The sequence below is a fragment of the Hyperoodon ampullatus genome (assembly GCF_949752795.1).
Source record: "Hyperoodon ampullatus genome assembly, chromosome: 10".
Classification (NCBI taxonomy): domain Eukaryota; kingdom Metazoa; phylum Chordata; class Mammalia; order Artiodactyla; family Ziphiidae; genus Hyperoodon; species Hyperoodon ampullatus.
In genome coordinates, this window is record NC_136923.1 from 85,268,239 (window position 1) to 85,281,493 (window position 13,255).

The window sequence follows — 13,255 nt, forward strand, 5'->3', positions numbered from 1 at the left end:
AAAAAGGAGGGGATATATGTATACGTATAGCTGATTCACTCTGCTGTATACAACATTGTAGAGCAACTATACCCCAATAAAAAATTTAAAAAAAAAGAGTTGTATAGGAAAGGAAATGTAATCATACCATACTGTATAACTCAGCTGTGAATATTTACATGCTTATAATGAAGTAAACATTAAACACTGATGTAACCAACAGTTATGACATAACTAAATAAGATGGCAGGAAGAGGAAAAGTGTGTGAGTGTGTGTGTGTGTGTGTGTGTGTGAGAGAGAGAGAGAGAGAGAGAGAGAGAGAGAGAGAGAGAGAGAGTGTTTGCCTGCATGCGTTTGGTGGATAAAAGGGTCAGACTGTATAAGAGCTAAAGTATCATCCTCTATATAGTAAGAAGCCACCAGTTATGGTTACTATTTAAAACTGAAAAATAAAAAATAGCAACAACAAAAAAGAAATATGGAAGCAAAATCAAAAGTAAACAGCTAAAGGAACAGGAATTAATTGCCTCTGGGGAAAAGGGAAAGAAACAGCCCCCCGCCTTTTTTTGTTAATAAAAAGCCTTGAAGAACATCTGACATTTTAAACTATGGGGAGCATGTGCAACTTTGATTTTCAAACTTCCTTCATACAACTTGATGGTCTGACCTATGCCTAGACCTCTACGTAACAAACTGACAATGATCTGGTTTTATATAACAAAATAAAACAAATCACAACTTTTAGTAGATTCCATCATTATTTGACAAAAATTGATGTACCTAGTTCTATGTGTGCACTTGGACATGAAGAGAATCCTCCTAGAGCAGTATCTTTGTAGAAAGTGGGTTTTACACCTTATAAAGTTTGCCCAACTTTCATTCAGAGCCTATTAAAGAAGGAGGCAGCTTTAAGGGCAGAGGACACCACACTGGCGGTGACACCACAGATGATCTAGATCTAGCAAGCACAGATCTCTCCACTAACTCAATTTCCAAAGTTTGGGAAGAGGAGAGCCTGCAATTTTATCTGTTTATACAGATACAGGCCAAAGACTGTCTTGATTCATTAAACCAATAGTGACTGAGGGCAGATGATACATTATGGGCTGTGTCAGACACTGAAGTTATAATGAACAATAAGACCCAGGCATTGTTTGTAAAGAACAGCATCCTTTGGGAAGAAAAGACTTGAAAGCCAGTCATTAAGAAGGATTTTCCCGTTTGGCTCAGTTTATGTTGGTATTGCTTGAATCTTTTGCGCTGAGAATATGTCTATCTATTCCCCACGCTGTAAAAAAATCATAACCCAAACAAACTCTGGAAGGATTATGTTGCCCTAACAGATGTGTGCAGAGGATGAAAAAAAAAATGGGGGGGGGGGGGTTGACTCAGCACTAGAGAAACAGCAATTAATTTGGGGGGTGGGAGGTGGGGGAGGAATGGTCAGGGCTTTCCCCTGACTAGAATAAATGACATTTATTTTGAATAAATGACATTTACATTGGATCTTGAAGGAGAGGAGAATAGAATTTTCCCTAGTACGCCAAGCTTCAAGTGTCAAAGAAGACAAATAATTGGGTCCTAAAGCTTATAACATTAGGTAAGTTATACTGCTATGGACACAAAAATTTAACTTATTCCCACCTCACCATCCTGCTAAGGCAAGATAAGGCACATCAATCTACAGAACGGACTAGCTTCTTCCTTCCCGGTGCCTGGCCTGTTCACCCTCAGCTTATCAGGATGGTTAAATTTGTTCTTGAATTTGATATCTCAAGGTGAAGAATACTTCACAGACACAAATCCATATTCAGAGTGTACTTGGGGATGGATCTGCATATAGTTGGGGATTAAGTAACTTGGTACAAGTCATGCTTAAAGGCTGGAGTGTTTCAAGTTAAGCTCTTAATAAAAGTACTATTGGGGCTTCCCTGGTGGCGCAGTGGTTGAGAGTCCGCCTGCCGATGCAGGGGACACGGGTTCGTGCCCCGGTCCGGGAAGATCCCACATGCCGCGGAGCGGCTGGGCCCGTGAGCCACGGCTGCTGAGCCTGTGCGTCCGGAGCCTGTGCTCTGCAATGGGAGAGGCCACAACAGTGAGAGGCCCGCGTACCGCAAAAAAAAAAAGTACTATTGAATTGTCTTCTAAGGAAACTCCATGTTGTTAATAAGAAAATACAGAGAAAACTTTTTAGAGGCTAACTCTGAAGGCTCTTCACTAATTCTGTTGTCATTTTGACACTGTCTGTTAAAGCTGTGCCATTTAGCAATGACATAGGGCCCCCAGATACATCAAATTATGGACGTGAGGAATTTTAAAATACAGCTGACCCTTGAACAACAAGGGGGTTAATTCACAAATAACTTAGAGTAGGTCCTCAGTATCCGAGTTTGTCCACATCCACAGATCAACCAACCACAGCCTGTGCAGCACTGTAGTATTTACTGTTGAAAAAAATACACAAATAAGTGGACCCGTGCTGTTTAAACCTGCGTTGTTCAAGGGTCCACTGTAAGTAATTTCAGCCTGCCAACGCCCACTGTCCTAGATATACCCAGGTGAATGTGATGATGCCCTAATAATAATACCTTGGGGAGGTACATTTTGTGGTCTGATTTAGAAGAGTACAATGGCCCTTCAACTAGAGCGTGCCTCAGTATACCCTGGAGGGCTTATTAAAACACTGGCTGCTGGGCCCCACCTCTAGCTTCTGATTCAGTAGGTCTGGGGTAGAGGTTTGAGAATTTGCATTTCTAATAAGTTCCCAGTTGATAGTGATGTTGCTGACCTGAAGATCACATTTGCAAACCACCAGAACAGTAAATCCCCTGCAAAATGTACTTATATGAAATGTACATGAAATACATTTCATACTTATATGAAATAAGAGCCTTAGTACATACTAAGTTTACTTGTAATTGTTAGTAATTTAAATATGAATTAAACAGTATGATTAGTGAAATGACTCTGAACTCACTTGGAATCCATTTTGGTCACCTTCTTGGTGAAAAATTCATCTACACCTTCATCCACTCTCCCCATAAGACCATTCTGTTCACCATCTTGGGAGACTAGGCTGGTAGCACAGCCCTGCAAACCAAACAGGTGTGATATTAATTTACATTCAACTTAATTCGGCAAACATGTATTGCTAGATTCAAGGCACTGTGATAAAGGCCATGGGAAGGACAAGACTGACTGACATAGGGCCCTTATATTCTACTGGAATAGGAGTCACATTACAACTGTAACAAGGGTAGAAAGAAACAAAAGTGAGAAATGCACTATAAACACAAAGCCTGCTGGAGGATTAAGTCTGACTGCTGTCTCAGAAGCAGCTTGGAACCTAGCAGGCTATGAAGAGTCATGTGTTCCTGAAGCAAAGGAAGGCATTGCAGGCATATTGGTAAGGGAAGAGAGAATGCGTGAGAAAATGATACATACACTAAGTTTTGAGAACAGTAATAACTCCAGTGGCCGGGGCCTGAAGTTTAGGGATAGAGTTAACTGCTGAGTATTAACCCTAGCAGATACTAAAAATGGCCACTCCAAACACCCCACCACCATCACCACCTGCTTTCTTTCTTGCTTGCTGGAAGGACCCTGATTTCAAGACGGAATACTTATCTGAACAAGTCAAATACATTAATCGCCTTGTCTGTGACTGGTAGGCATGGGCATGTGATACAGTTCTGGTCAGTGAGTTACAAGAGGGCTCATGGGCAGGTTTTCCTGCAGAGGAAGGGATGCATTTTTTTCTGCATGGTTGTGGGAGAGAGGATGTGATGTCTGAGCTGCAGCAGCCACCTGGAGTTCAAGAGGAAGCAAACCTGAGGACAAAATCCACCATGCTGAGGATGAAAGAGCAGAACAGAGGAAACCACCTGGGTGCTATGCTATGCTAAATAAACCAGTCCTGGATCCCGAGACTTCTGGATTTCTTGTTAAGTAAGAAAATAAGTATTTCTCATGATTTAAGTCATTTTTAATTCAGTATCTCTCATTATCTCTAGTTGAATGAATACTTCCCAACTAATAATAATACAAGGACTGACAGTGAACAACCTTGAATCCTATGCTAAAAAGTGCGGAATTTACTTTGTAGGTGAGAGGGAGCCTCAAAGAAATGCCATGGCCCAACCTGTATTTTGGTCAGATGATTCTGGGGCAGCATGAAGGATATACTGGAGAAGCCAGGGATTATAACTAGGGAAATCTGTTCAGGAACACAAACGAAAGACTTCTGTGATTGTTTAGTCTAATCTGGAGGAGATGAGGGACTAAGTACTAGGGAAATGAGAAGAGAAAGAAAGACATTGCCTAAGATGAGGTTGAAGTTTCCAGGCTGGGTGAATGGGAGCATCATTCTAGGGAACATAGTTCAAAGATTCAACCTGGGGAAGAAGATGATGAGTCCAGTTTCAGGCAGTGTTATCTGAGGTGCTGTGGAAATCCAGGGGCAGGTGTTGAAAGCTTGAGTCTCAGGACAGAAGCTGGTGAGAAGGTATATGGAAATTATTCATCAATCTAGCTTTTCTCTTTGAATGGACAACGCATAGTGAACTCAGTAACATGCTTGGTTTGTGTCTGCAATAGTGTATTAATATTTCACACAGATAGGTTGTGGGCCATTGAGAAAGGACATGTATCTTGCCCATTCTGTTGGGCAGAGGACAAATTCCCATGTGGTTGCGATATCTGGGCGGGATGTCTTGCCACAGAGCAGTGGGAAAGTTCCTTCCTGTAATCTTGATTTGCAAGTCTCAAGTTGCCTCTGGGGGAAACTGGCTCTTGTCTGCACAGGCACTGTTTAAAGAAAAGACCCATCATTTGCTTTAAACAATTATTCACTGGCAACGTCCATTATAAAAATGAGCTGTGTGTTTGAGTTCACATTTGTGAAATGCTGAAAAGTGAGCAGATAATAGGTAATAGACCAAGAACCCTGTGAAATGTAAATAATGAAAACAATTAGACCTCTCATCTGAATGGCGCTTTATAGTGGAGCAAGGCTTTCTTGTGAATTGCAAGAGCGCAGAGAATCAGCCAAGTTTGAGAATTCAGTTATGGAGAGAAAGCAGCTCACTGAATAACTTTTGTTTTAATTACAAAAGACAAAGTAGCACAGAACTTAATTGGATCGTCATTTTTCCTTTTGTAAAAGAATGGAATCTCTACAGTAATAATAGCTCCCTAAGTTTGTACAGTGCTCGATAGTTTACTATTTCATCTTCACACCTACCCTTTGAACTGCAAAGGAAAGATAGCATTATCCTAGGTTTTGGTTAGTAGATCAAACCATGGCTCAGAGGGTGAGGGGTGCCCACACAGGTCACCTGACTGATGGATGAGAAGGATGTGACCCCAGGACATGTGGTCCTAACATGGGGCTTCCTTCCAGGGCACCCTCGTTTGCCCTCAGAGGCTGCCTCTCAAATTCCTCCTCCCGTTTTGAGGGGAAAAAAAAAAGTTTTACTAATATAATTTCTCCTTTCAGCCCTTTTCTTTTTTGCCTGCTTTGAAACAATTCACAGCTAGCATAAAAGGTCTCTGGGGACATGAAGAACAATCAATGGATTTCAGAGATGGAGGCACACAGGGCTCAACAAAGCAATCTGGTTTCCTGTCCTGTAGGACAGGCCAGTTTTTAGGGCTGGACAGGACCTTGGAGACCCCACCCACCACCCCAGGTCCAACCCTGTCATTTTAGAGATAAAAAGACTGGGAGTAGAGAGATTAAGAGAAGTCCAGGATCACTGGGAGACCTTGAGCGAGATGCAGCTTAAAGTGCATCTGTTAAAAGCAAGAGGTGTCAGCAGCCTGTAAGAAGAGCAGCAGAGAAGCTGAAGACTAAAATGACATGCGGTTTGTCAGGAGAGTTCAAAGCCAAACACACATGCTGTTTTAGCTCAATATCCAGCAAAAGGAAAGGAAAGGACATACAGACATCGGAAGTTCTCAAAATTCCATTTGATTTTGGTCTTTAATGTCACGGAGAATAAATTTCAGACTAAAAAGGGGAGGGGAGCTATTGCAAAGGGAGAGCACAAGCCTTAGCCCTGAGCTAGTTGGAACCAACTGCACCTGTGCTCAGAAGCAGGCTTTTGCAAATAAAATCAGAAATTGCTGTTGTTGGTATCTGAGAAATAAAGAAGGTAGATTTCACCTCTGGTGTATAAGTAAATGCTAACAAGATAATTTGTGAATGCTTAGAAGATAAGCCGGTGATTATGAAGACTAAAGACTATCAGACCACCCTCCATTCTCCTCTTCCTGGATTATTAAGATGAATGCACCAGGGCAGCACTGTAGGGGGTACACCTGGATTTTGACAAGGCAGCTGCCAAATCTCTCATGTCTCCACAGGCCGGGGGGAGAGAGTTGGGCAGGAAGGAAGGACAATTAGGTACATTAGGGACTCTGAGCAAAAAACACCCGAAGAGTGCTAATTAGTGAGTTGAATAATCTTGAAATTTTACATGCATACATTAGACAGTAAGAAACATGGAAAATTAAGAGCCAAGCAATCAAGCCAGGAAAAAAGGAATCCAAGAGGAAGTAAAAGAAACAAAATATAATTAAAAAAATAAGGCAAAAATTAATGAACTTGAGAGGACTAGTAAAGCTAATTCTTTGAAAAAGACTAGTTGCCTAAGATGAGGTTGCAAAATTAGGAGAGAGGAATTAAGATATATTAGAAATGGAAAAATGGGACGCAGCTATTGATACAGAAGAGATTAAAAATGCAAAAGAGGGGCTTCCCTGGTGGCGCAGTGGTTGAGAGTCCGCCTGCTGATGCAGGGGACACGGGTTCGTGCCCCGGTCCGGGAAGATCCCACATGCCGTGGAGCGACTGGGCCCGTGAGCCATGGCCACTGAGCCTGCGCATCCAGAGCCTGTGCTCCACAACGGGAGAGGCCACAGCAGTGAGAGGCCCGCGTACCGCAAAAAAAAAAAAAAAAAGGAGAATTTTGGGGCTTCCCTGGTGGCACGGTGGTTGAGAGTCCGCCTGCCGATGCAGGGGACGCGGGTTCGTGCCCCGGTCCAGGAGGATCCCACATGCCGTGGAGCGGCTGGGCCCGTGAGCCATGGCCGCTGAGCCTGTGCGTCCGGAGCCTGTGCCCCACAATGGGAGAGGCCACAACAGTGAGAGGCCCGTGTACCGCAAAAAAAAAAAAAAAAAAAAAAAAAAAAATGCAAAAGAATTTCTAAAAACAACTAAATGAACTATTAGACTAAGTGGGCAATATCCTAGAAAAAGAGGAGTTACCAAAGTGGTCTCAAGGAGAATTAGGTAATCTGAATAGATCTGATGAAATAAAATTCGTATTTTATGGCAAGATGAGAAAAATTTAAACTTAAAATTTTTCTCTGCCCATTTGGACCTCCCTCCCTCCCTCCCCTTTAGAGTCTCTATTGTGCATTCTGCCTTAACCGGACCTCCTTAGGCGATAACCTTCCTTTTTAATCTTGTTAGGGGTCAGGATGACCCACTTCTCACTTTGTTCATGCAGGTCTGGATTGTGTAAACTGTCAGCACACCATTTGACGTATAACCCTTTGTCTCAAAAACTTATATAACTGTGTTTCGACCTCTAACAGGCAGAAAAGTCCTCAGAGCTTTCTGAAAAACTGTCTCCCGGGTTATAATCCTCAGGTTGGATGAAATAAAATTTTCCATTCCTTTCTTAGATTGACTATTAATCTTTTTCATCAACAGATCTATAACAAAAGAAATCAAATCCCTAGTTTAAAAAAATTGACTTATCAGCATGACATGCACACAGACAGCACATCAGGCCCAGGTGGCTTCCCAGGAGAGGAACACAAAATCTATAATATTTGCAAACTGTTCCAGAGACTAGGAAAGGAGAGAAAGCATCCCAACTATGTTATGAAGATAGTTGTAATATAGTGATTTACAGTAAGAAATACGTATTTGGTCTTCATCCCCATTTCTGGCACAGAGCTCCTAAATGCTTGTAATTTCCTAACTAATGAGAGCCATAAAGGTGTTCTGGTTATGTTAATGAGGTGACTTTGAAACCTACCTAAATGGGGGCTGATAGCCAGGAGACCCAACCACGTGATTAGAGGGTTTGAATTTTCAGCCCCACCCCCTGCACTTTAGTGAGCTGATAGGGCCCAGAAGTGCAATCAATCACCAATGGCCAGTGATTCACTCAATTATGACTGTGTAATGAAGTCTCCATAAAAACCCCAAAGGACAAGGTTCGGAGAGCTTCTGGGTTGGTGAACACGTGGAGATGCAGGGAGTGTGATGTGCTGGGAGAAGGCATGGAAGCTGCATGCCCCTTCTTGCATATCTTTCCCTAAGCACCTCCTCCATCTGGCTGTTCCTGAGTTATATCCTTATATAATAAACTAGTAATCCAGTAAGTAATGTCTGGGTTCCGTGAGCTGCTATAACAAATACATCAAACCCAGGAAGGATTGTGGGAACCTTTGATTTATAGCCAGTTGGTCAGTATGGGTAACAACTGCCAACTAAAGATTGTTGCTTGCCATGTGGCTCTACAAGAATCAAGCCATTAGCCACTGCTGTCGATGACCTTCAACACACCCAAAAGGAGTTCAGGGTGCAGATCAGGAATGAGGCCCTCTGTGCTCTGGGAAAATTGGCAGAACAGGCCTTCAGATAGTTAAATATTTTCAAGAGAAAATTTTATGAACCCCATTTCTCACATCTTCCCATACTTAGAAAAGCACTACAGTCATTAAGATATCTGTGCCCCGTGACCAGCAGCAACCTTCTACCAAGATATGTGCTTGACTGCACATACCCGTTCTCCAAAATCACACATATGCTGACCTTGCCCCCACCTCTTTGAGCAGTTCCTCAGAGTCTTTGGAGAGGCTGGCTCCCAGGCCATAGTCCTCAGTAAGTCCCCAAATAAAACTGAAACTCACAGCTCTCACATTGCATGCTTTTATTTCAGTTGACAGTATCCTTTATAATAAACCAGTAATAGTAAGTAAAGTGTCCTCTTGAGTATTCTGAGCCATTCTAGCAAATTATCTAACCTAAGGAGGGGGGCATGGGAACCTCCCATGAAGTCGGTCAGTCAGAAGTACAGGAGGCGACCTGAGACTGGTATCTGAAGTGAGGGTACCACTGAGCCCTTCACCTGAGGGGTCAGAATTGAATTAAATTGTGGGACACCCAGTTGTTGTCCAGAGTTGAAGAATTAGCAGGTGTAGGGGGAAGAAAACCACACATTTGGTATTAGAAATGCTGAAAGTAAAAACAGCCTCCATACCTTGGCTTTGAGAGTTCTGACATCCAGAAAAGCTCATTAGGGACATTAAGGGTCAAGGACAAGCTCTAGAAAAGCGAAGATCCATTTAGGGTGGACTAAGGCTACTCAATCCACCAAAACAAAACCAAAATGATAATATTAAATGACTGCTGCTACTAAATACTGCAGCCTTCTCACCCTCCACTGGAAAATGCGGACAGTGGGGCTGGTGTGGCAGCTGCACAGAGGTGTTCAATGTGAGAGCACTTTGAAAATCACAAGCTCTGTGAAACCATTAGGCAGCATATTTTCACTGTGAAACCAAGGGAGAACAAGCTGTGCATGTTTCTCAGGCTACCAAGCCTCTGGGAAGATCTATTTAGACCCAGGACCATAATCCATTATCCTAGGACATACCCTTGTGCTACAGAGTCCCTAGGATGGAGCAGCCTGGGGTTTGCCAACCCTGTGAGTCTGAGCTTTTCTGTGGACAAGGTTGAAGTCGATCTAGAATAGACCTAAGTACACTCCTCCACCAAGACTCTGTCACAGCTTTCTTCCCTTCTTTCTCGTTTTTCAAATGGGTAAAGAAAAAAAGGACACAACGTTCTCTTTCCCTGGGTCAGTGACTTAATCAAGGGGAACCTTAAACCATCATGTCACATACAAGCTATACTGCTAATGACCCTCCACAGGGAAAGAGCCAGAGGAACCATTTATTCAGTAACCATGTAGAATCTGGAGTGTGGGATGCTGTCTTTTTCCCCATCTGAAAGGCCTTTCCCTTATTTAAAAAAGAAAAAAGTTTATTCCTCAAAGAATATGTAACAGTGCAATAAAATATTAAAATCAAGTAAGTTGGAAAAGAAAACAATTTACTAAATTTTTTTTCTTTTGTTTTTTTGAAACCATGTCAAGATATTCAGAATCAAATAAGAAAAATCAACCAAATACACCCAACCTGGATCTGGAATGAGCAATGACTGACCATGCAGATAACTGGTTGTGACTTTTATCCATCTACGACTCCAGTCATCCACCTATCATCCAGTGAGTATTGAACGCGTGCTACATTGTATTGAATTCATACTAAGCGCTCAGTATACAACCAAGGATAATAAACCACACACCTTCCCACACAGAGCTTATACACAAGGAGGAAAGTGTGCCTAGAAAACACTGTACGGTGAGGGCTGTAACAGGGTAAAAGCCAGGCACTGGGGGAGCAGGGCCTCCATGGAAGGTTGCTCAGGCTGTGCACTGTGCACAACTAGTGTGGGAGAACAACCTTCCCTGGAGTCGTGCACCCCCAGCCATGTGGGAGAACAGAGGTAGAGACAGGGAGGGCTTCCTGGGAGAAGTCTTGCCTCAGTGGAGGTCTGCAAAATGAGTAGTTATCCACCTAGGAGCTAAGGGTAGGGGGATGGAGGGGTGGGGGCGGGGGGGAGAGAGGAAGCAATGACAAAAAGGCTGCATCACTGGAGGCCTGAAACAGGATGAGAGTGAGGGATGCAGGGATGATGAGGAGAAAGGAAGAAGGTGACGAGCAAATAGGGATGGCACTGGGGGGCTGGTGTTTGGGATCATATCCAGGTTTCTAGCTTGTTGACTGGTGATGCTCCTTGTGGGGCAGGTTTATAGAGAAAGATAGGCTCCCAGTTTTGAATTTGTTGAACCTGAGGTGCTCCGGGACTTTAAAGTCCAGGAGGCAGGTGAATATCTGAATATGGAGCTCAACAGAGGAGGGAGGAGTCAACAACAGGGAAACTGAAACCACGGGCTTAGATGACATCACCGAGACAAATAATACACTCAAAGGCCAGGCAGAGGAAAACTGAAAAGGCATCGCTGGAGAGGTGAATAGGAAAGAAAAGAGAGTGATGACTCAGAGGCCCACAGAAGGATGGACCTTTCTGGGTCAAGTAACCGCTGAGATGTCAAGTAGGCTGACAGCTGACAAGTGTCCACAGGATTAGGTTAGGAGTGACCTTGGCAGGGTAGTTTCAGAGGTGGGTAGGTACAGAATGAAGATTTTGGTGGGTTGCAGAGTGACAGGAAGGTGAGGGAGAAAGACCACAGGCAAAGACAAACTTTTTCAAGAAGTCTGACTGCAAAGGAGAGAAAAGACACTAACCAAAGAGAGACATGGGGTCAACTGCATTAAGGCTCCTTATTGAGCAAACAATTCAGTCCTCTCCTGAGTAGAGAGCAGGATGCTGAGAAGCATGCCGCCTGCATGGTTCTCCCAGGTACGGCCTCTCCTCCACCACTCAGCTTGTGGTTTATCAAAAGCCAGGGCACCAGGGCTTCCCTGGTGGCGCAGTGATTGAGAGTCTGCCTGCCGATGCAGGGGACATGGGTTCGTGTCCCGGTCCGGGAAGGTCCCACATGCCGCAGAGCACCTGGGCCCGTGAGCCATGGCCGCTGAGCCTGCGCGTCCGGAGCACAGGGAGAGGCCACAGCAGTGAAAGGCCCGCGTACCACAAAAAAAAAAAAAAAAAAAAAAAAAAAGCCAGGGCACCAGAGCAGGTCAGAACACGGAGGTGGGAGAGTATATGGGTGCAGTCCAAAATCAAATACAAACAATTTTTAATCACAAATCAATTCTTTGATACTTATTCTCCATCTTTTCACACCTGGACACTATAAAATTCTATAGGTGTAGCATTTTTATCTCACCCACGTGACTGATATTTTTCTAACAACTTCCAAGGGGCAACTCTGTTCTAAAGAGTTGAAAACGTTACAGTGTTGTCTTTTCCAAAATTGTTGAGCAGCAAATGAGACATTTTATGTGAATATCACACACACGTAGAGGTTCTATTCTCCTTAACTACAAGCTTTCAGGTACGCTTTTATAAGACTCTCCAGGTTTCCCTGGAGGAGGACAGGGTGAGGGAGAGATGGGGCCCCTCCAGCCCACCTACCGCTGCATGCGTGGATTGCTGCTTCTTAATCCGTTTTGGTCTTAACTTGGTAAAGTGCTCCAGCTTCTTTCCTTCCTCGGACGGCAAGTCAGAGATAAACCCTGAGCTCTGCCTCTCTTGTCTGATGGATGGGAAAGGCGGGTCTTCAATGTGAATTGGCACTTCTTCCAGGGCTTTATCAAGATCAAATTCCATTTCTAAAATAAAGCAAAGCCCCAGGTTGAAGCTTACTGCATAGAGATGGATTTTAAAAGTTCCTAGAAGTAATTTTAAGTCTATCACTGAATAGCAAACACTCATTCACAAATCACTTAATTCTCTTTCTCAATATTTACTCACTTAGAGCATCCCTAAGAAATATCCTTGAAGTGGTCCGAGGTTCTTGCTGAGGGGTGTTTTTATAAGGCAATGACTGGCATTAGCAAAATACTCACTTACCAAATGCCCTGGAAACAGGCCGCAGCATTCGGCTATGGATAGTCTTCCTTTTGGATTTAGGAGTCATCTAGCAATAAAATAAAGAAAGTACTTAGACAGGTATTCCCAGAAAACTTAACTTTCAAAGTCTAGAAACATTGCTGGGGGGGTAATATTTGGGATCAATTGTTTTACGCTCAGTATTTACTTCTTCAGAGGATGGTTAGTAACAGCTGACAGCCAGACTGAAGGGGCTAAGCCAAGACATTACTGAATGTTTACCACTTTCTCAAATGATATAGCCATCTTCTTTCCCCAGCTCTATTCAGTTAAATTCTACTTTTATAGATAAAAGGAACAATGAACGATATAGGATTTAGCTCTAACCTGCACACAAGGATGTTAAAACAGACATAAGGAATAAGAATGAAAGTGTAAAAATCAGTCGCTAAAAATTGAAAACACAATTATTCACTGTTCATTATCACAGCAACATCAATATAAGCAACACCAAACTCCTTTTTGTCATCTTAATGATTTAAGCAGTTTAACTGTTTTGTTTCACATTTCTGCCACAAAAATTTTGATCTTTACATTATGAGCAAAGACCATAGACCAAAGTCCAAAGAAAAAAGTTGCCATGATTTAGAAGTCTATCTGCTGTCACTTCT

The 13,255-nt window shown here is 43.0% G+C and overlaps 1 protein-coding gene across 5 annotated transcripts in view; it reads right to left on the reverse strand.

Moving 5' to 3' along the window:
- CARMIL1 (capping protein regulator and myosin 1 linker 1) overlaps window positions 1–13,255 on the reverse strand; it is a gene marked incomplete at both ends in the record, with an annotated part of 315,364 nt that overhangs the window by 18,231 nt on the left and 283,878 nt on the right. For all 5 annotated transcript variants that reach the window (XM_079713631.1, XM_079713629.1, XM_079713628.1 and 2 more), the window contains 3 exons: window positions 2,958–3,070; window positions 12,168–12,364; window positions 12,606–12,672. In XM_079713631.1, coding sequence (XP_079569757.1) covers window positions 2,958–3,070; window positions 12,168–12,364; window positions 12,606–12,672 — 377 coding nt within the window. The remainder of the gene's footprint in view (window positions 1–2,957; window positions 3,071–12,167; window positions 12,365–12,605; window positions 12,673–13,255) is intronic.